This window comes from Trichechus manatus, unplaced genomic scaffold (genome assembly GCF_000243295.1).
Source record: "Trichechus manatus latirostris isolate Lorelei unplaced genomic scaffold, TriManLat1.0 scaffold00142, whole genome shotgun sequence".
Lineage (NCBI taxonomy): Eukaryota > Metazoa > Chordata > Mammalia > Sirenia > Trichechidae > Trichechus > Trichechus manatus.
Window position 1 is genome coordinate 6,218,381 of NW_004444078.1, and position 25,124 is coordinate 6,243,504.

Genomic DNA, 25,124 nt, shown 5'->3' on the forward strand with positions numbered 1-25,124 from the left:
AGGGACGGCGTGGTGCTTCTGCCTAGAGCGCCATTTTGCCCAAACCTTTTTCCATTTTTAGCTTTTTAAGGAAGCGTCAAATCAGTTTCCAAGTGGTTGTACCATTTTACATTCCCACCAACAGTGTATAAGTGTTCCAGTCTCTCTACAACCTCTCCAACATTTATTATTTTGTGTTTTTTGGATTAATGCTAGCCTTGTTGGGATGAGATGGTATCTCATTGTAGTTTTGACTTACATTTCCTCATGTATCTGTTAGCTGCCTGAATGTCTTCTTTGGTGAAGTGCCTACTCATATCCTTTGCCCATTTTTTAACTGGGTTATTTGTCTTTTTGTTATTGAGGTATTGCAGTATCGTGCAAATTTTAGAGATTAGACCCTGATCGGGTATGTGGCAGCCAAAAATTTTTTCCCAGTTTGCAGGTTGTCTTTTTACTCTTTTGGTGAAGTCTTTTGATGATTGTAAGTGTTTGATTTTTAGGAGCTCCCAGTTATCTAGTTTCTCTTCTGGTGTTTGTGCATTGTTACTTATGGTTTTATTCTGTTTATGCCATGTATTAGGGCTCCTACTGTTATCCCTATTTTTTCTTCCATGATCTTTATCGTTTTAGATTTTATATTTAGGTCTTTGATCCATTTTGAGTTAGTTTTTGTGCATGGTGTGAGGTATAGGTCTTGCTTCAATCTTTTGCACATGGATATCCAGTTATGCCAGCGCCATTTGTTAAAGACTGTCTTTTCCCCAATTAATGGACTTTGGGCCTTTGTCAAATATCAGCTGCTCACAGGGGGATGAATTTACATCTAGATTCTCAATTCTGTTCCACTGCTCTATGTATCTGTTTTTATACCAGTACCAGGCTGTTTTGTCTACCATGGCGGTATTATAGGTTTTAAAATCAGGTAATGAGGCCTCCCACTTTGTTCTTCTTCTTTAGTAATGCTTACTTATCAGGGGCTTCTTCCCTTTCCATATGAAGTTGGTGATTTGTTTCTCCATCTGCTTAAAAAATCCTGTTGGAATATGCATCAGGATTGGATTGTATCTGTAGATCACTTTGGGTAGAACAGACATTTTCACAATGTTGAGTCTTCCTATCCATGAGCAAGTATGTTTTTCCACTTATGCAGGCCTCTTTTGGTTTCTTGCAGTAGTGTCTTGTAGTTTTGTTTGTATAGGTCTTTTACAGTCCCTGGTTAGATTTATTTCTAAGTATTTGATCTTCTTAAGGGCTATTGTAAATGGTATTGATTTGGTGATTTCCTTTTTGAAGTTCTCTTTGTTGGTGTAGAGGAATCCAACTGATTTTTGTATGTTTATTTTGTATCCTGATACTTTGTTGAAATCTTCTATTAGTTCCAGTAGTTGTCTTGTGGATTCTTGGGGGTTTTCTGTGTATAAGATCGTATCATCTGCAGACAGAGATACTCTGATTTCTTCCTTACCAATTTGGATGCCCTTAATTTCTTTTTCTAGCGTAACTCCTCTGGGTAGGACTTCCAGCACAATGCTGAATAGGAGTGGTGATAAAGGTCATCCTTGTCTGGTTCCCCTTCTCAAGGGGAATGCTCTCAGACTCTCGACATTTAGGATGATGTTGGCTGTTGACTTTGTATAAATGCCCTTAATTATGTTGAGGAAGTTCCCTTCTATTCCTATTTTGCTGAGAGTTTTTATCATGAATGGGTGTTGGACTTTGTCAAATGTCTTTTCTGCATCAACTGATAAGATCATGTGGCTCTTATCTTTTGTTTTATTTACGTGATGGATTACATTGATTGTTTTCCTAATGCTGAACCATCCCTGCATACGTGGTATGAATCCCACTTGGTCATTGTGAATTATTTTTTGGATATGCTGTTGAGTTCTATTGGCTAGAATTTTGTTGAGGTTTTTATGTCTATGTTCATGAGGGATATTGGTCTATAATTTTCTTTTTCTGTGGTGTCTTTACCTGGTTTTGGTATCAGGGTTATGCTGGCTTCACAGAATGAGTTTGGGAGTATTCCATCCTTTTCTATGCTCTGAAATACCTTTAGTAGTAGTGGTGTTAACTCTTTTCTGAAAGTTTGGCACAATTCTCCAGTGAAACTGTCAGGACCAGTGCTTTTTTTCTGTTGGGAGCTTTTGAATTACCTTTTCAATCTCTTCTTTTGTTCTAGGTTTATTTAGTTGTTCTACCTCTGTTTAGGTAGGTAGTGTGTTTCTAGAAATTTGTCCATTTCCTCTAGGTTTTCAAATTTGTTAAGAGTATAATTTTCATAGTTTTCTGTTATGATTCTTTTAATTTTAGTTGAGTCTGTTGTTGTATCGCCCATCTCATTGCTTATTCGGGTTACAGTGTGTTTTGAAAGCAGATATTCACGGGTGCATTGTCAAATAAATATAAATTTTCACTATTCCCTTAACTTTTAGATTATGACAGCTTTATATATTGGTGTTATTGACTCTACCATAGATATTCTCAATACTCATAGAGAACAGCAAATACATGTGAAAAGAAAAACTTTACAATAATTTACTTCAATCTACAGCTTTCTTTTGAGAATTTTTTAAACTGTGGTAAATATATATAAGATAAAATTTGCCATTTTAACAATCTTTAAGTGTATATGTCGGTGTCTTTAATTATATTCAAAATACTGTGCAACCATCACCACTATTTACTTTCAAAAATTTTCTTATCACGCCAAACAGAAGCTCTGTACCCAGTAAGCAATGACTTTCTATACATTTTTTTTTTATATCACAGTAATTGAATCTTCTGACCTGTTTGATAAAAATGACTAGCAGATCAAGTTATGGAAAAATACGTGTAAACTTCCTGGACTTAAATATCCATTTTTAAGTGTATTTTTTTAATTTACAAAGTTATATAGTAATCCAATTTTCTATACTGTATTTACTTCCTTTGGATCAAAACACCCTATAAATAAAACTTCCATTAATTTGAAATAATGTATACAGAAGACTCTCATTAGATCAAAGGAAATTGCTTATGAAAATTTTGATAACTAGATTTACTTTTCAAAGGTGACATGTATCCTCCAAAGCTCAGTTAAATATCAAATATCTAACAAATAGTATTTGGTGAAAGATTCATGTACTGATGTTTCTTATAAACATAATTACATTATGTAAAAATTAGACAATACCTGATTTATTGAGAGTAATTCCAGTTGTATACAGAAAATTGTCCACTTTCAAAAATTGCTGTAGGACTGTAAGATAGCCAGTAACGTTGTTAATATGATGGTTGTCAGGCAGTTGAATTAAGGCCTTTGAAAACTGAACACTTGGTTGAGATTTGGCATCTGGAAAAAGGAAAACTCAATAAATAAATAGACTAAAACAAATGCATAGTAAGTATAGCATCACTGATCATGAGATTTTAAAGAAAGTAGTTATAATTATCTCTAAGCATCACTACCATTTCCTCATGTAATTACTACTTAAAATTTATAAATGACCACAATAAGAAAATTCCTTTTTTTTTTTAGATCACACGGAATGCTTTTATACTTGATTCTGGTGCCCAGTATTTCTTCAGCCTGGTTTAAGGACGAGTGAAGGGAGGTGGAGAGTGAGGTAGAGATGAAAATATCATCTTCATGGTTGGTAAAGCTGAACTGGAAGATTTGTAACTTAAATCTTTACTCAAAGCTTTCTGCATTCTCCCCCTTAGGATATGCAAGTAGGACAAGTCATGTCTGCAGAGCAGACACTAAACTACCCAGTTCTCTGGCCTCCCGACACAGGCAAAAAGATTAGTGCTGGAGGCAGGCACGAAGAAGACCTGCAAATTAGAGAGCTCCAAAGGTCCGAGTGACAGGTATTCAGTCCTTTTCCCAATCTCCCCAACCACTAACATCCCCAAAAGAGAAGAGAAAGATGTGACTTGGAATGAAAGACAGAAGATGTCTTTCCAATATTTCCGAAAGTCAAATGTTCCTATTTTGGGGGCTAAAATAGTAAATGACAAAAAGCAATTCTTCCTACACAAGAAACTCATGGTGCAGTTTTATAGTAGAATAAGAAATAGTTAATCATCCCTGGTCAATTAAATTTTTCCCAAGTTATGATCAACACTGATTCATTAGTGAAGTACAGTTATGTAATAATCATTTTACATAGTACCAGAGAGAGAGGTGTTGTACTTACCAGCTAACTTTCCAGTAATTAAAACAGTGTCTTCAAATAGCCATATATTTGCTTGGCTTTGCGGGAACAACGAAAGCGTAACCGATGAGTATACTGTGAAATGTAGCACAATTAGAATATTAAATGTGGGGGGAAAAACTAGGACAAATATAGTTTTGTTCCAACAGGTCCTGAAAAGTGGGGGGAAAAAATAAAACAACAACAAACTGTGTGGGAAACAGTAACTCAAAACAAAGGAAGAAATGGCTGCACAGCACAAAGAAGGTAATCAAAATCATTGCACTGCAAATGTAGAAAGTGCACTGGTGAATGTTTTGGTGTATATATTTTTGCCACAATTAAAAAAAATTTGTTTATTAAAAAAAAACAAGGAAAAAAGAAAGAATGTAAAATATGATGGCGGGGGAAAAATGAGTCACAATAAAGTGAGGAGAAATCTTGGGCATCTATCTCTATTTTGTTTTATTAATATTTCCTACTTTCCTCTTTTCCACCAGTCTGTTGTTACTGAACACCAGGAGCACTGCTACAGCTTCCTAGCCCGGGCTCCTGAATCCAATTTTAGCCGTCTCTGGCCTTTTCTTTATACACAGCTGAGTGAATCCCATTTCCAAACAGCTTACACTTAGTGTGCTCAAGGATCCACAATAACTGTATTATTTAGCACATAAATCTAAACTGTCTCATATTTTGATAACATCATCATCTAGCCTCACTAAATCGGACCCACTCTGCTTTTTACTAATCCTTTGAGCATGCCAATCCCCTCACCACCACCTGCAGGCAAGCTTCATGGCATAGCAAAGCTCTTGCTCAGGATTCCTTTAATCCTCTTTCCAATGAAAGGAAAGATACCTTCATATTTTCATCAAACTGGCACTCCTTTCAAGCCTCTTTATATTGACTTCACATAGGCATTTTCATTTTACCAGAATAACAGATTTCCAAAACAGATGAAAAAATCATTTACATTTAACACAAAACCAAACCCACTGCCGTCGAGTCGATTCCAACTCACAGTGACCTTATAGGACAGAGTAGAACTGCCCCATAGGGTTTCCAAGAATAGCTGGTGGATTTGAACTGCTGACCTTTTGGTTAGCAGCTGAATGCTTAAGCCATTGTGCCACCATTTACATTTAGGGAAGGCAAAACTGTTTCAGTGCTTACTTGGCATTCTTCTGGTCTTCCAAGGCAGTGGTGTCAACACATAGCCATCTTTGTATGCAATAATAGTTAAGCTGAGCCCTAGCTTATAGGGTACTTTTATCAGCACTGCTCCATTTTTTTTAGTTACTGTGGAATTTGTCTTCGTATAGTTTACAAAAACTTCTACAATTGCTTGACTCAGGTACTGACGACTGATGATGTCATTCACCTGGACCTTCAGCATAAATACAGATACTGGAAAGAAAAAAAATGCATACAAATTACAGCATATTAGATCCTAGAATGCACATGCCACTGTGTTTTAAAATATCATTCAAGACATCTGAATAACAAAAACATTGTTGATAAATTTAGACAATACATATTGTATGTATATATAGAGGTGTAAAAACATTCCAATAAATTCATTATTCTTTCTAAAACTGAATACATTTAAATGTTTATCATTAAGTATTATTTCTCCATTTTTTCTGCCAATTAAAAAAAGAAAAAAGGAAAGTAGTGAATAATAAAAAGACGTGCTTTAAAATGAGGCCTTTTACCATAAATTATTCAATCTGTATACTGAGCAAATAACCTGAGCAACTGGACTATATGAAGAAGAACCGGGCATCTGGCAGGAGGAAGATTCATTAACAACCTGCGATGTGCAGATGACCACAACCTTGCTTGCTGAAAGTGAAGAGGACTTGAAGCACTTACTTATGAAGATCAAAGACTACAGCCTTCAATACAGATTATACCTCAAGATAAAGAAAACAAAAATCCTCACAACTAGACCAATAAGCAACAGAGAAAATATTAAAGTTGTCCAGGATTGCATTTTATTTGGATCCACAATCAACACCCATGGAACCATCAGTCAGGAAAACAAACGACACGCTGCATTGGGCAAATCTGCTGCAAATGTGTTGAAAAGCAAAGATGTTACTTTAAGGACTGAGGTGCACCTGACCCAAGCCACAATATTTTCAATTGCCTCATATGCATGCGAAAGCTGGACAACAAATAAGGAAGACTGAAGAAGAACTGATGGCTCTGGATTACGGTGTAGGTGAAGAATACTGAATAAACCACGGACTATCAAAAGAATGAACAAATCTGTCTTGGAAGAAGTACAGCCAGTATGTTCCTTGTAAGCTAGGGTGCTGAGACTTCAACTCACATACTTTGGACATGTTATCAGGAGGTACCAGCCCCTGGAGAAGGATGTTGTGCTTGGTAAGGTAGAGGGTCAGCAAAAAAGAGGAAGATGCTTGACAAGATGGATTGACACGGTGGCTGCAACAATGGGCTCAAACATAGCAACGACTGCGAGGATGGCACAGGACCAGGCAGTGTTTCGTTCTATTGTACACAGGGTTGCTCTGAGTGGGAACAGACTCCATGGTACCTAACAACAATAGGCTGAAAGAGTAGTCAAAGTAATTAAAGCGTCATGACCACCTTTTTTTCCTACAAATAAGAAAATTTGTAAAGAATTACTCCTTCATGACTTAAAATACAATGCTTCTGACTTCTGTGGTATCAACAGTTTGATCAAGCAATCAGTGCTGGCAGCCAGAAGCAATAAATCCCTAATAATCCCACTTACTAGTCCTCTCCTCCAAAAAAATACTTTGGCATTTAGATTGGGCAGCTTTCATGATTAAATATATGATTTCCTCCATAATCTACCTTCTCCTCTCCATTGTACTTTTCAGCTTTCCATGCACATATTATTTTCTCTGTCACTTAATGATAATCATTATGTGTTACCCACATAATCTTCTTTTCAATATGTCACCACTGGTTTAAAAATGGTTCACTATCAAATGATTTCAACTGCACCCCTAGAAAACATATAATCTAAATGTTGAGAAAAACAAGTAAAAATATACATCAATTAAGCTAGGTTCTGAGTTGCTAGGAAGGAGCTAACTACTTATCACATGATTAGAAGCATTGTTAAGTAATGAGGAACGCTAAAATGTAAAAGAATAAATAGGTATAAAGAAATGTTCTTGAACAAGCATATTAAAACCAGCATTATATTATGTTTTGCTATAGGATACAAATACGTAACTCAAAGCCCAGGAAGGGTTAAAAAGTACTGCTAAATATTTATTTGGATGACATCTAGCACTTGAGGTGGGCTGGGCTGGTAGAATTACTATCCCACTCTTTTCAAAAGAACTTGACAGCATCCTATCGTTAAATTTACATAATGGAGAAGCCACCTCAGTTTCAGATGTCTTCAACAGAAGAACTAGCCCACTCTTTTACACTGTGTTTCAAGTATCTAGCAATAATTTCATTTAATAACTACAACTTTTTTCCTCTATAGGAAAATAATGTTAAAAAGGAAGTTTTTATGAACAGATCATGGGTAAAAAAAAAAAAAAATTAACAATAAAATGAATTTTAAAATTTGAGGTTTATGAATTCTGATAAGAAGTAAAAAACAAAAATGAAGAGCACAAAACATTGACTGGAATGAAACAGTTGGCTGGCAACCGTTAGAAATGTTCACCTATATTCATTCACTTAACAAATGTTTGTTGTAGGTTGCCGCCAAGTTGGGTCTGACTCATGACGACTTTACATATAACAGCATAAACATTGCCTGGTCCTGGACCATCCTCACAATCTTTGGTATGTTTGAGCCAGTTGTTGCAGGCAACATGTCAGTCTATCTTATGGAGGATTTCCTTTGTTCTTGCTGACCCTCTACTTCACCAAACATGATGTCCTTTTCTGACGATTGGTCTTTCCTGATGACGTGTGCAAAGTAAGCAAGACAAAGTCTTGCCATCCTCGCTTCTAAAGAGTATTCTGGCGGTAATTCCTCCAAGACAGATTTGTTCATCCTTCTGGCAGTCCATGGTATACTCAATACCTGTATACCCGCTGCCGTCGAGTTGATTCCGACTCACACTCTTTGCCAATACCACAATTCAAATGCATCAATCCTTCAATCTTCCTTTTTTGTTGTCCAGCTTTTGCGTGCACATGAGGTAACTGAAAAGACCATGGCTTTACTAAGGGCTTATTTTAAGTCAGACCTGCACTAAATATGTATTGGGGATACAAATATAAGACACAGTCTTAAGTAAGTTTATTCTGAAAAAAGAAAACAATGTAACAAAACAATTGCAGAATTATGTGATACCACCCAAGATTAGAACTTTCTACAGTATATAGCAATCTTCTAAAAGATTATGTAGAAATTATATATATCTATATAAAAACCAATCCAAACCCGTTGTCACTGAGTCAATTCCGACTTGTAGCAACTCCATAGGACAGAGTAGAACTGCCCCGTAGGGTTTCCAAGAAGCAGCTAGTGGATATGAACTGCTAATCTTTGGTTAGCAGCTGAGCTCTTAACCACACACACACGTATATATATGTATATAGAAGCCACCAGCCACACATTTATGTGTGTGTGTGTATATATGCATATATACACACACACACATATATATGCACATACATACACATCACAATTCCTATAATAAATATTCAAAAATAATGGCTCTAATATTGACTTTGGAATCAGTTTGCACTATCATCTTCTTGAACAGAAGAATGTCAACATTTTTAGGTCAGACCTCCAAATGGCATGGCCATTCATTCTCTCCCGTTCTCCACGATCTCAGCTTTTGGCCCATTTCAGTGGAGACTTTACAGTGAGAACCTGGAAGATGCCAAAGTTCAGGCTATGACCCAGATCAGGTTTTAACTAGGGCTATTCAGAGTCCTAGTTCACTTACCACCTACCATTTTCACACAAAATAATCAGTCATAGAAAAATCTTAGTTTAGTGCTAGGCATAACTATACAAATATGTTAATATGTAAACAAAAAAAATCTGTTTCCAAATTTAAATGACTATGTATTTAAAACCTTAAATAGAGATATAACAATCATTGTTTGACTAAAGAGGGTATTAACTGAATCCCACCAATTTACCTTGGCATTTGAAATCTGAGATTTGGCTACCACCTCCCTTACAACCTTATTTCCCATTATCCACACTCTTATATCACACACCAGCAAAGTAAAGCCTGCATGCCAACTCTGGCCCACCACCTATTTTTAAAATAAAGTTTTATTGTAACATAGCCGTGTTCATTCATTTGTGTATTGCCCATGGCTTCTGCAGCTACCAACTCGAGTTGAAAGATGCTTCAGAGGCCATGTGGCCCACAAAGACTGAAATATTTACTATCTGGCACTTTATAGAAAAAGTGTGTTGAAATTCTAACTCACAAAAAAAGATCAGAAACCCCAAAGAGTATGGCCCTTGGACTCCCTTTTAACTCACTACTGAAGTCACTCCCGAGGCTCACCCTTCAGTCACAGATTAGACAGGCCATAAAACAAAATGAGACTAAAGGGGCACACCAGCCGAGGGGCAAGGACGAGAAGGCAGGAAGGGACAGGAAAGCTGGTAACGGGGAACCCAAGGTCAAGAAGGGGAGAGTGTTGACATGTCGTGGGGGTGGCAACCAATGTCACAAAACAATATGTGTATTAATTGTTCAATGAGAAACTAATTTGCTCTATAAACCTTCATCTAAAATACAGTTTAAAAAAAGTTCATCAACTGCTTGCTACAACATCATTATCCATTTCTTCCTTCTATCTGAAATGCCCTCTTTTCATTTCCACCTGTTGGAATCCTAATCCATCCTTCAAAATTTAATTCAAATGCCCCTTCTGCGAATGTTTCCTTCTTCCAATCAGGTGAGATCTCCTTTTTTGTACAGATGAGTCTAATGGTAGATGATAGATTCTGGCACGTTTTACTTTTCTGTATATCTGTCTTCTGTCCATGAGAGTAGGCTTCTTGACAGTTTACACTGTTAGAAATTCAACCCTGTGTCTCACCAGAGCACAGAAAGGGGCTTAGCATGGATGGATAAACGCTCACTGAATAAAAGTGGGTAGGGGGAAAGGGGGAAAGAAGAGGAGAGTAGGGAAGAGAGAAGCAGAAGATAGTACCGTAAAGGAGGCCAGAGAGGATCAGAAGCAGCCAAGCACTCAGGAAAAGAGAGATAATTGTACATTTACACACAGAGGCCACCTAAGGTGACGGCTAGCTTTCTAACCCCAATATTCAGTATAAAATTTTGAACTTAATCCCACAGTTGCCAGTGAGAAATATTTTATATTAATTACTATAGTATTCATAACAATAAATAAATAGTAAAATTACTTTTCCTTATGGAAATTAATATAACTTTCTCTTCTTTTTCATCGAAATATTTAATCTGGAAATATTGACCAGAGAATACATAAATAGCAAAACTTCCTAAATAAATACAATGAAACTGGATCATGGTAAAGACTAAGTAAAGAATTTTATTTTTGCCATTACAAAATAATGCCAACAAAGTAGTTTCACAATTCTTTCTCCCAGGGTACTAGCACAATTTCCCTATTTAACTGGAACACGGGCTGAGAATTTAGAAAAGAGCCAAGGAGAGTAAAGCAGCTTTAAAGAGAAAGAACCATCTTATTATGCATTCGGTAAAGCAGGGTGGAAAGGGCTTAAACAGTTTAATCTTTACTGCATTTCAATATGGACACACAAGCCTCCTTCTTTAAAAGGAATAAAAGGGCCCTGAATTTTAAAAACAAAACTCAGTGAAATAGAAAAGCCTCCTTTTTCACTGCTTAAGGCAGACTGGATCAGAAGTTCTTACTGGCTTTGGAGTTCAAAAGCAAAAGAAATCTGTGCATGTTTGAAGCAAAACACAAATTTATTTTCAATAAGCTAATACAGTAAGTTCCTGGGTTATGAACGTCTGATGTATGGACAACTCCTACTTGCCCTTTAATGTTATATAAATTTGCCCTCACTTTGAAACGACTGAACCAACTCCTACCAGAAACAACTTCATCAAATCACCTTCACTCACTGCACATGCAGCTTTTAAATCATTGAAAAGGCTTCAAGCCTTTTCTTGCACTAAAGTAAGGCTAAATAAGAACCGTATACACGTGTTCCGACTTACCTACAAATTCAACTTAAAGACACGCTTAGGAATGAATCTCCTTCATGACCCAGGGACTGTCTGTATTCATTACAGAGAAAATGTCAAATTTAAGAAAAAATTAAAGAGGCAGCATAATGACATGCTCTCCACAGATAAAAAATGTTATAGAGCAAATAAAATACACATTTTTCTCCATTAGGATTGGACGTTTAAATGAGTAACTCACCCAAAACTAACGAAATGGATAACAAAGAGTCCTTGTAACTTAAGAACGAGCACGAAACAACTTAATAGGGAACAAATGAGAGAGCTGAACCATTAGTGTTTGCAGTCAATTCCTTCTTGCTAATCCAAAGGGCCCTTTTCCTCAATGGCAACAAATCAATCTGATTCAAGCCCCTTAAATATATTGTCCAAGCTCACTCCACAGGCATTTACTGTCCTTCTATTTTTCCTTCCCAATGTTTCATTCTATCTTAGAATCATTTCCAATCATTAATTCACTCACTCACAGATTCATTCAACATACATTTATTAAATATGTTATATGTGAAGGCACCAGGTGTAGAGCAATAAAAGAACCTGCAGCTCACTGAGAAAAAGTTAAGGGTCACTTTATTTAAGTCTCTGACAGCAGCACTGATTACAGGCAAGTGTGCCTGCCATGGAAGTACTGCTTACAGGAGGGGCACCTAACTCAGACTATGGGGTCCAAGAGGATTCCTTTGTGGAGGGAAAACCAGAAATGAATTTTGAAGAAGAGGTATGGGGGGAGGGATGGATAGTGTAGCCCCCACCCCCACCCCATCCCCAGCATGGAAATTAAATTATCGCTACTTATCCTTTAGACTCAGCTCAGGCAACCCCCCTCCACACTTAGGTCTTCCGTGGGTCACCATGCCCAGTTCCAGTTAGGCGGAGGGCGACTAGTTTTCCTCTTCCTTTATACTGAGCTATATATTACCTCATCTGAGCTATACATTAGCTCAACTCAAACTGAGTTATCACCCAAGATCAGAGTCATGCATGGCATCACAGAAGAAAACTGAGAGAAAAGAGGAGTGAAATTTTTTTTCTGAGATAATTCAGCAAGAGTATAAAAAGACTGAGAAAGGACCAACGAGGTTAAGAAGAATACGTGAAGCCTGCCTAAAACAGAAAAAATGTGAGGAACAGAGTATCCCCCCTTAGAGGAAAGATGGAAGTTTAGTAACTTAGTATCTAATGTCAATGACATAATCAACAAAAACTTAGTAAACAGACCATGCGTAGCCCTAAAACAGAAAATCAAAAGCCCATACATTCCATTAAGTAATTAGCAAATATGTATTATTTTTTCAAACAACTATGATGAAATTGTTGTAAGTTATTAAGTTGTTTAGGACTAACCACTTAATAAATAAGATCGTTTGGTATTTCTGTTGACCTAGGGTTGCCACAAAAAAATACTGAGACACTAAGGAGACCATTAACCAAGGAAGTTTGCAAGTCTCAGTGTTGGGTAATTATTTATGCTACACACTTTTATTAAACATCTACTATAGGCAAGATCTAAACTAGTCACTGCGAGAGATAAATTTGTTGCCTTCAGAGGGCTCTCCATATAATGCAGAGAAGCTATGTACATGACAGAGACAGCTGGAGAGACTGATAGGACCAAGAGAAGTGCAGGTGAAGTGTGCACAAGTTCAGAGAACTGTGTGACTAAATAATTCTGACTCACAGTGTTAAGCAGGAAATTTGTCACATGTGAACTCCTGGTATATGTCTTTCTAAAAGCTGCCTGTTCACTTTCTTACTAAGAACATTCTGGGACACACAATTTTTCTTTGAAAACAATACATTTAGTGTTGTAAACACACGTGTCTGCTTAAATATTTTCTGAATGCATGATGAATACTGAATGAGAATCTTAAAAACCTCAAGATTATAAATTTGCATAATGTGTTACTGTTGTTAACCTTTTCCAGAATGCTTAACGCTCTAGGCATAAGACAGGTGTTCTCAACCCTGACTGCAAATCACAATCACCTGGGAAACTTTGCTTTACTCCCAGGCCCGATACAAGTCTAATTAAGTGAAAATCATTGTGGATAGGGTCCAGGGAATCAGTATTTTGAAAAGGTCCCAAGGGATTCTAATGTACAGTCAAGTTTGAGAACCACTGACCTGGGATAATAAATAGATTTATCCCAGGGGCAGGAGGGGCAGATATGACCTAAAGCCATCCACTTTGGTTCATATTTCTCCTTAAAATTAATGAAAATTTTAATTTGTTCTGTTTCTTTTAATATAAAAATAAGAATTTCACTTGCTTATCTTTGATTAAAATGGTCATGCCATGTTTATTCCATGGCTTGCCCTTGATTCCTCTGCTGTACACCTGTACAGGCATGAGTATGGCAGAGAATCAGAGATGTAGGATACTGATAGGAATGAAAACTGACCTTGGTAGCTACTTCTACAGATAGTTACTGTTACTTTTTTAAGAATCACTAATATTTGCCATATTCCAGTATTTCTGTCTCCTCTGCATATTGAAAATACCTGGTTAACTCAGGATTTGAGTTTATTGTTTTAAATAGGTTTTTCTTTATATGTTCTATATAGAAAAGGTGGAAAATTTAGAAAAATAAACACATTTCATAATCTCTTTTCTCAGAGATAAGTTGTATTCCATCTATACTTTTTAAAGCATATTGAAAAAACAAAACAAAACCAAATCCGTTGCCGTTGAGTTGATTCTGACTTAAAGAGATCCTATAGGACAGAGTAGAAATGCCCCCACAGAGTTTCCAAGGAGTGGCTCATAGATTTGAACTGCTGACCTTTTGGTTAGGAAGTGAGCTATTAACCACTGCGCCACCAGCGCTCCACTGGAAAAGCAATAGATTTACAAAATTAAGATCATATTGTATATATGTATGTGTACATATCTGTATAAGAACAGGGAAAGATGTGAAAGAAGCACACCAAATTGTTAATACTGATTACATTAATTGGGTAATTTGAGGGCAGTACGATTTGACTTGTTACTCTGAACGTGTATTATAGGTAAGAAGGAAAAAAGAAAATAAACCAATAAACAATATTATATGCTGTGTTTTTCAGTTAATAACTGTACTGTGACCAGACAGTGATGCCCTTCATCACCACTCTTATTCAACGCTGTGCTGGGGTCCTACCTAAAGCAATAAGGCAAGAAAAATAAAGGGCATCTAAATTTGTAAGGAAGAGGTAAAACTATCCCTATTCATAGATAATATGACCTTATACACAGAAAACACCAAATAATCCACAAGAAAGCTACTGGAACTACTGGAAGATTTCAGCAAAGTAGCAGGATACAAGATTGACATACAAAAATCAATTGGTTTCTTCTATGCCAACAAAGAGAACTTCAAAAATGAAATCACCAAATCAATACGATTTAAAATAGCCTTCAAAAAGATAAAGTACTTAGGAATAAATATAACCAGGGATATAAAAGACCCGTACAAAGAAAAGTACAAAACACTACAGCAAGAAACCAAGAGAGACTTACATAAGGGGAAAAACATATCATGCACATGGATAGGAAGACTCAACATTGTGAAAATGTCAACACTACCCCAAGCAATCTACAGACACAATACAATTCGATGTAAATTCCAACAGCATTCTTTAAAAGGATGGAGAAACAAATCACCAACTTTATATGGAAAGGGAAGAAGTAAAGCATTACTGAAGAAGAACAAAGTGGGAGACTTCACAATACCTGATTTTAGAACCTATTATACAGCCATGGGTAGTCAAAACAGCCCAATACTGGTACAGCAAAGACACACAGACCAATGGAACAGAACTGAGAACACAGACATAAACTCATCCACCTACGAACAGCTGCTATTTGACAGAGGGCCACAGTCCATTAAATGGGGAAAAGATAGTTCTTTTAACAAATAGTGCTAGCATAACTGGATGTCCATCTGTAAAAAAATGAAACAAGATCCATACCTCACACCATATACAAAAACTAACACAAAATGGATCAACGACCTAAATATAAAATCTAAAATGATAAAAGATCAAGGAGGAATAAATAGGGACAACACTACAGGCCCTAACACACCAGAAAAGAAACTAGATAACTGGAAGCTCCTAAAAATTAAACACTTATGCTCATCAAAAGACTTCACCAAAAGAGTGAAAAGAGAACCTACAGACTGGGACAATTTTTTGGTTATGACATATCTGACAAGGATCTAATCTCTAAAATCTACAAATTACTTCAACACCTCAACAATAAAAAGACAAATAATCAATTAAAAAGTGGGCAGGGGGGCGGGGCCAAGATGGCAGGGTAGTCAGACACTTCCTGTGGTCTCTCTTACAACAAAGACATGAAAAAAGAAGTGAATCGATTATATGACAATCTAGGAGCCCTGAACCTCAAAGGCAAAGTTGAAGAATTGGACTGAGTGGCAGGGGGAGGGAGAGACAGTTCAGAATCAGCAAGTTGTCAGACCTGATCCAGCGGGAACCGGTACTCTGCACCTGGTGCATGCGGTGACGCAAGCAGTGGTGCTCAGGATGCATTTTCCACATCAGAAGAGACCGAGTCTACTCAAGCCTCCAGAGCCAGTGAAAAGTGGCACTCAATCAGCAAAAGGTAAGTACATGCATGTAACCTACAGTGTGGATCAAAAAACACCCCTTTTGGGAAAAAACTCTTTCCCATTTACCTGCCCCCTCCCTGCTCTGCACCAGATCCCAGGCTGAGGCAGTGTTCCCTGGGCTGAAGTAAGGACCCATCGTGCACCCTGACCCATTCTCCCAGCCTTGGAGAGGGAACAAATTAACAAACAGGAATAAATAATCTGCCAGCTACCCTAAGAGGGGAACTTAGAGTAGGCGCAGCTCCTTTGCCACGGCGCAGGGATAAGAGGTCCATGGGCTTTGAATGCCTTTCGCCCAAGTATAGACTTGTGTGGGCCCATTGTGTAGGCCCTCATTAGCACAGTACAATGTATACCTGAAGCCTAATTTCCACGGTCAGTTGTGTGGTGGAGTGCCAGGTCTGTGACATTTGACAGCCCTCTCCCCATTAAGCAGGGTACTCACCTACTCACATCAGGGTCCTGAGGACTGGTGGCTCCCCCTAACCACACCACCTAGCCACCTGCGACAGGAGTCCAAGAATAAGTGGTGCCTCCCAGTCCTTATAGCCAACAACACTGGGTGCCCATAGTCTGGCTGTAAAACTCACTGATCTATGCACTCGAGGGAACAGGGACATCCTTTCCTCCCAGACACTCAGGAGCAACTGTCAGCCCCCTGCCTTGCTCAGCACGTGACCTCCTACTGCAGCCAGATACCTGTGCCTACACCAATCACCCCTGCCATCTAGGACTGTAGGTGAGTGCCTGCACCACACACTTGGTGACCAAATACCTGGACATGTGAGCTGAATCCATACAAGAAAAGTAAATGAACTCTTGGGCTCACATACCTAGTAACAGATCTAACCACCTGGTGACAGGATGTCAGAGCTTCAAAGGCACCAATAATCAAACTAGCTCACACGACCAGCCTATTTGGGCATATCAAAACAAAACAAGAAGCTAGGACACAGTAAGTAAACATAATATAAATAACTTCTTGATGGCTCAGAGACAACGGTCAATATCGAATCACATAAAGAGGCAGACCATAATGGCTTCAGCAAGCTCCAAAAACAAAGAATCAATAAATTTACTAAAGGAAGAGAACTTCTTGGAATTACTGGAGACAGAATTCAAAAGATTAACATACAGAGCTCTTCAAGAGACCAGGAAGGAGATCAGGCAAAATGCAGAACCAGTCAAGGAACACACAGCCAAAGCAATAGAGGAACTAAAGAAAGATATACAAGAGCTTAATGACAAATTTAACAGGCTACGAGAATCCAAAGAGAGACAGCAAACAGAAACCCAGAAGATTAACAATAAAATTTCAGAATTATACAACTCAACAGAGAGTCATAGGAGCAGAATTGAGACAATGGAAGTCAGAATTAGTGAGACGGAAGATAAAGCACGTGACACCAACCTATTTGGGGAAAAATCAGATAAAAGAATTTTAAAAAATAAAGAAACCCTAAGAATTATGTAGGACTCTATCAAGAGGAATAACCTACGAGTGATTGGAGTACCAGAACAGGGGGGACAACAGAAAATACAGAGAGAATTGTTGAAGATTTGTTGGCAGAAATTCCCTGACATTGTGAAAGATGAGAAGATATCTATCCAAGATGCTCACTGAACCCCACACAAGATAGATCCCAAAAGAAAGTCACCAGGACATATTATAATCAAACTTGCCAAAACCAAAAATAAAGACAGAATTTTAAGAACGGCAATGGATAAACAAAAAGTCATCTACAAACAACAGTCAATAAGACTAAACTCACACTACTCATCAGAAACCCTGCAAGCAAGAAGGTAATGGGATGACATATATAAAGCCTTGAAGGAAAAAATTGGCAGCCAAGAATTATATATCCAGCAAAACTGTCTTTCAACTATGATGGCTAAATAAGGCATTTCCAGATAAAACAGAAGTTAAGGGAATTTGCAAAAACCAAACAAAAATCACAATAAATACTAAAGGGAGTCCCCCCGTTAGAAAATCAATAACATCAGATAACAACCCAAGACTAAAACACAGGACAGAGCAACCAGGTATCAACCCAGATAGGGAAGACACAAAAACAAATCAAACCTAAAACACTGAAAACAGGGAAACAGAGACATCAATATGTAAAAGACGACATATTAAAACAAGAAAGAGGGCCTAAAAAAGTAGTCATGTATCTTTCATATGGAGAGGAAGTGAAGGCGATATAAAGAAATAAAAGACTGATTTAAAACTTAGAAAACCAGGGGTAAATATTAAGGTAACCACAAAGGAAACTAACAATCCTACACATCAAAATAAAAAACAAGACAAACATAAAGACTCAGCAAATACAAAATCAACAACAATGAAAATACATAAAGAAAAACGACTCAGCACAGAAAATTAAGTGGAACAAAGAAAACTGTCAACAACACACAAATAAAGACATCAAAATGACAGCACTAAACTCATACCTATCAATAATTACGCTGAATGTAAATGGACTAAATGCACCAATAAAGAGACAGAGAGTGGCAGAATGGATGAAAAACACAATCCGTCTGTATGCTGCCTATAAGAGACCCACCCTAGACTTAAAGACACAAACAAACATACCACTTTTGGTGAAGGACAGAACATCCAGAAAGAAGCTCAATAAAGACACGGAAGATCTAAATGCCAGAATCAACCAACTTGATCTCATGGACATACATCGAACACTCCACCCACCAGCAGCCAAGTATACTTTCTTTTCCAATGCACATGACACATTCTCCAGAATAGACCACATATTAGGCCATAAAGCAAGTCTTAACAGAATCCAAAGCATCAAAATATTACAAAGCATTTTTTTCTGACCATAAAGCCATAAAAGTAGAATCAATAACAGAAAAAGCAAGGAAAAAAAATCAAACACATGGAAACTGAGCACCTTGCTAAAAACTACTGGGTTACAGAAGAAATTAAGGATGGAATAAAGAAATTCATAGAATCAAATGAGAATGAAAACACATCCTAGCAGAACCTTTGGGACATAGCAAAAGCACTGCTCAGAGAGCAATTTATAGCAATAAATGCACACATTCAAAAAGAAGAAAGGGCCAAAATCAAAGCATGAACCCTACAACTCGAACAAATAGACAGTAGCAAAAGAAGCCCTCGGGCACCAGAAGAAACCAAATAATAAAAATTAGAGCAGAATTAAAGGAAATAGAGAATAGAAAAACAATTGAAAGAATTAACAAGACCAAAAGTTGGTTCTTTAAAAAGATCAACAAAATCAATAAACTATTGGCCAAACTGACAAAAGAAAAATAGGAGAGGAAGCAAATAACCCGAATAAAAAATGAGATGGGCAATATCAGAACAGACCCAACTGAAATGACAAGTATCATAACAGAATACTATGGAAAACTGTACTCTACCAAATTTGAAAACCTAGAAGAAACGGACAAATTTCTAGAAACACACTATCTACCTAAACTAACACACACAGCGGTAGAACAACTAAATAAACCCACAACAAAAGAAGAGATTGAAAAGGTAATTTAAAACCTCCCAACAAAAAAAAGCCCTGGCTCAGAGAGTTTCACTGGAGAATTCTACCAAACTTTCAGAGAAGAGTTAACACCACTACCACTAAAGGTATTTTGAAGTATAGAGATTCTATACTACGTAGAATACTATTCTACATATATATACTATGTACTATACTATTCTATGAAACCAGCATAACCCTGATACCAAAACCAGCTAAAGACACCACAAAAAAGAAAATTACAGACCAATATCCCTCATGAACATAGATGCAAAAATCCTCAACAAAATTCCAGCCAATAGAATTCAATAACATATCAAAAAAATAATTCACCATGACCAAGTGGGATTCATACCAGGTATGCAGGGATGGTTCAACATTAGAAAAACAATCGTGTAATCCATCACCACATGATCTTATCAATTGATGCAGAAAAGGCATCTGACAAAGTCTAACATCTCTAAAACTCTCAGCAAAATAGGAATAGAAGGGAAATTCCTCAACATAATAAAGGGCATTTATACAAAGACAACAGCCAACACTATCCTAAATGGCAAGAGTCTGAGAGCATTACCCTTGAGAAGGGGAACCAGACAAGGAGGCCCTTTATCACCACTCTTCTTTAACATTGTGCTGAGGTCCTAGTCAGAGCAATTAGGCTAGAAAAAGAAATAAAGGGCATCCAAATTGGTAGGGAAGAAGTAAAAGTATCTCTATTTGCACATGATATGATCTTATACACAGAAAACACCAAAGAATCCACAACATAACCACTGAAACTAATAGAAGATTTCAGCAAAGTATCAGAATACAAGATAAACGTACAAAAATCAGCTGGATTCCTCTACACCAACAAAGAGAACTTCGAAGAGAAAATTGCCAAATCAATACCATTTACAATAGCCCCCAAGATGAAATGACTTAGGAATAAATCTAACTGGAGACATAGAAGACCTATATAAAGAAAACTACAAGACACTACTGCCAAGAAACCAAGAGAGACCTACAGAAGTGGAAAAACACACCTTACCCATGGATAGGAAGACTCAACATTGTGAAAATATCAATTCTACTCAAACGATCCACAGATACAATGCCATCCTGATCCAAATTTCAACGGCATTTTTTAAAGAGATGGAGAAACAAATCACCAACTTCATATGGAAAGGGAATAGGTCCCAGATATGTAAAGTACTACGGAAGAAGAACAAGGTGGGAGGCCTCAGACTACCTGATTTTAGAACCTATTATACTGCCATGGTAGTCAAAACAGCCTGGTACTAGTATAACAACAGATACATAGACCAATGGACAGAACTGAGAATCCAGATCTAAGTTCATCCACTTATGAGCTGCTGATATTTCACAAAGGCCCAAAGTCCGTCAAATTGGGAAAAGACAGTCTCTTTAACAAAAAATGCTGGCATAACTGGATATTCATCTGAAAAAATTGAAACAAGACCCATACCTCACACCATCCAAAAAAACTAACTCAAAATGGATCAAAGACCTAAATATAAAATTGAAAACGATAAAGATCATGGAAGAAAAAATAGGGATAACACTAGAGCCCTAATACGTGGCATAAACAGAATACGAACCATAAGTAACAATGCACAGACACCAGAAGAGAAACTAGATAACTGGGAGCTCCTAAACATCAAACACTTATGCTCATCAAAAGTCTGGCTACGACAAATCCGATCAGCATCTAATCTCTAGTATCTATAAGACATTACAAAACCTCAACAACCAAAAGACAAATAACCCAATTAAAAAATGGCCAAAGGATACGAACAGGCACTTCACCAAAGGCGACATTCAGGCAGCTAGCAGATACATGAGGAAACGCCCACGATCATTAGCCATTAGAGAGATGCAAATCAAAATACAATGAAATACCATCTCACCCCAACAAGGCTAGCATTAATCCAAAAACACAAAATAATAAATTTTGGAGAGGTTGTGGAGAGACTGGAACATTTATACACTGCTGGTGGGAATGTAAAATGGTACAACCACTTTGGAAATTCATTTGGCGCTTCCTTAAAAAGCTAGAAATAGAAGTACCACACGATCCAGCAATCCGACTCCTTGGAATATATTGTAGAGAAATAAGAGCCGTCACATGAATAGACATATGCACACCCATGTTCACTGCAGCACTGTTCAAAACAGCAAAAAGATGGAAACAACCTAGGTGCCCATCAACAGACAAATGGATAAACAAATTATGGTATATTCGCACATTGGAATACTTTGCAACAATAAAGAATAACGCTGAATCTGTGAAACATCTCATAACATGGATCAATCTGGAAGGCATTATGCTGAGTGAAATTAGTCGCAAAAGGACAAATATTGTATAACACCACTATTATACGAACTCAAGAAAAGGTTTAAACACAGAAGACAACATTATTCGATGGTTATGAGGGTGAGGAGGGAGGGAGTAGGGTATTCACTAACTAGAAAGCAGACAAGAATTATCTTAGGTGAAGGGAAGGACAACACACACTACAGGGGAAGTCAGCACAACTGAACCAAACCAAAGCTAAGAAGTTTCCTGAATACAACCAAACACTTCAAGGGACACAGTAACAGGGGTGGGGGTCTGGGGACCACGGTTTCAGGGGACATCTAGGTCTACTGGCATAACAAAGTTAATTAAGAAAATGTTCTGCATCCCATTTTGGTGAGTGTCGTCTGGGGTCTTAAAAGCTAGCGAGCGGCCATCTAAGATGCCATCAATCGGTCCCAACCCACCTGGAGCAAAGGAGAATGAAGAACACCAAAGACACAAGGGAAATATTAGCCCAAGAATCAGACAGGGCCACATAAACCAGAGACTCCATCGGCCTGAGACGAGAAGAACTAGATGATGCCTGGCTACCAGCAATGACCACTCTGACAGGGAACACAACAGAGTGTCCCTGACGGAGCAGGAGAAAAGTCGGGTGCAGGACTCAAATTCTAGTAAAAAGACCAGACTTAATGGTTTGACTGAGACTGGAGGGACCCTGGAAGACATGGCCCCCAGAATCTCTGTTAGCCTAAAACTAAAACTATTCCCGTAGCCAACTCTTCAGACAAAGATTAGACTGGACTATAAGACATAAAATGATACTCGTGAAGAGTGTGCTTCTTAGCTCAAGTAAATACATGAGTCTAAATGAGCAGCTCCTGTTCAGAGGTGAGATGAGAAGTCAGAGACGGTCAGCAGCTGGTTGAATGGACACAGGAAATCTGAGGTGGAAAGGAGGAATGTGCTGTCACAGCATGGGGAGTGCAACTAGAGTCACATAGCATTGTTCGTATAAATTTTTGTATGAGAAACTAACTTGAACTGTAAACTTTCATTTAAAGCACAATAAAAAAAAAAAAAAGAAAAGAAAAAGCGGGTACAGAATATGAACAGACACCTCACCAAAGAAGACACTCAGGGGCTAACAGACACAGGAGGAAATACAATCATTAGCCACTGTTGCTGCTGTTGTTAGGTGCCATCAAGTTGGTCCCGACTCATAGTAACCCTATGCACAAGAGAACAGAACACCGCATGGTCCAGCACCATCCTCACAATTGTTACTATTCCTCAGCCCACTGTTGCAGCCACTGTGTCAATCCATCTTGTTGAGGGTCTTCCTCTTTTTCACTGACCCTCTATTTTACCAAGCATGATGTCTTTCTCCAGGAACCGATCCCTCCTGATAACATGTCCAAAGTATATGAGACACAGTCTTGCCATCCTTGCTTCTAAGGAGCATTCTGGTTGTACTTCTTCCAAGACAGATTTGTTAGTTCTTTTGGCAGTCCATGGTATATTTGATATTCTTTGCCAACACCACAATTCAAAGGCGTCAATTCTTTGGTCTTCCTTATTCGTTGTCCAGCTTTCACATGCATATGAGACGACTGAAAACACCATGGCTTGGGTCAGGTGCACCTTAGTGTTCAAGGTGACATCTTTGCTTTTCAACACTTTAAAGAGGAGGTCTTTTGCAGCAGATTTGCCCAGTGCAATGCAACTTTTGATTTCTTGACTGCTGCTTCCATGGGTATTGATTGTGGATCCAAGTAAAATAAAATCCTTGACAACCTCAATCTTTTCTCCGTTTATCATGATATTGCTTATTGGTCCAGTTGCGAGGAGTTTTGTTTTCTTGATGTTGAGGTGTAGTCCACACTGAAGGCTGTGGTCTTTGATCTTCATCAGTAAGTGCTTCAAGTCCTCTTTGCTCTTCACTTTCAACAAGGTTGTTAATGAGTCTTCCTCCAACCCTGATGCCCCATTCTTCTTCATATAGTCCAGCTTTTTGGATTATTTGCTCAGCATATAGATTGAATAGGTATGGTGAAAGGATACAACCCGACGCACACCTTTCCTGACTTTAAACCATGCAGTATCTACTTGTCCTGCCTCTTGATCCACAGAAACAAATTATGGTACATACACAGAATGGAATACTGTGTAACAATAAAGAACAATGATGAATCCACAAAACACCTCACAACATGGATGAATCTGGAGAGCATTATGCTGAGTGAAATCAGTCAGTCACAAAAGAATAAACATTGTATGAGACGACTTTAATAAGAACTCAAGAAAAGGTTTACACACAGGAAAAAAACATCTGATGGTCACAAGGGTGGGGAGGGAGGGGGAGGGAAAATCACTAACTAAATAGTAGACAAGTGTCAACTTTGGTGAAGGAAAAGAGAACACACAATATAGGGGAAGTCAACACAACCTGACTAAAGCAAAGACAGAAGTTTCCTAGAAACATTCAAACACCTCAAGGGACCAAATTGCTGGGGCTGGGTACCACAGTATTGGAGGACATCTAGGTCAATCAGCATAACATAGTTCATAAAGAAAATGTTCTACATCCCACTTTGGTGAGTAGCGTCCAGGGTCTTAAAAGCTTGTGAGCGGCCACCTAAGATGCATCTATCGGTCCCATCCCGTCCAAAGCAAAGGATAATGAAGAAAACCAAAGACACAAGGAAAATATTAGCCCCAAGGACTAAAGGACCACATGAACCAGAGCCTTTACCAGCCTGAGCCCAGAAGAACTACATGGTGCCTGTCTACTACCACGGACCGCTCTGACAGGGATCACAACAGATAGTCCCACACAGAAAGGAAGAAAAATGTAGAACAAAATTCAAATTCATGTAAGAAGACCAGACTTACTGGTCTGACAGAGACTGGAGGAACCCCCAAGACTATGGCCCCCAGACACTCTGCTGACCCAGAACTAAAACCATTCCTGAAGCCCTTTTCAAAGATTAGACAGGCCTATAAAACAAACAATAACAAACATTAGGAACGTGCTTCTCAGTTCAATGAAATATATGAGACCAGGTGGGCAACTCCTGCCCAAAAGCAAGATGAGAAGGCAGGAAGGGACAGGAAATGGACGAATGGACACAGGGAATCCAAGGTGGAAAGGAGGAACATCCTGTCACATTGTGGGGATTGCAACCAATGTCACAAAACAGTATGTGTATAAATTTTTGAATGAGAAATTAACTTGAGCTGTATTTTTTCACCTAAATATTTTTTCACCTATATATAGTTGCTGCTGCCGTCGAGTAGATTCCAACTCATAGCGACCGTATAGG

At 38.0% G+C, this 25,124-nt stretch overlaps 1 protein-coding gene across 1 annotated transcript in view; it reads right to left on the reverse strand.

Annotated features, from left to right (window-relative positions):
* FAM171B (family with sequence similarity 171 member B) overlaps positions 1–25,124 on the reverse strand; it is an 89,842-nt gene that overhangs the window by 24,982 nt on the left and 39,736 nt on the right. The window contains exons 2-4 of the mRNA XM_004385597.2: positions 5,334–5,567; positions 4,164–4,256; positions 3,158–3,316 (exon numbers count right to left, since the gene is read on the reverse strand). Of these exons, the coding sequence (XP_004385654.1) occupies positions 3,158–3,316; positions 4,164–4,256; positions 5,334–5,567 (486 nt within the window). The remainder of the gene's footprint in view (positions 1–3,157; positions 3,317–4,163; positions 4,257–5,333; positions 5,568–25,124) is intronic.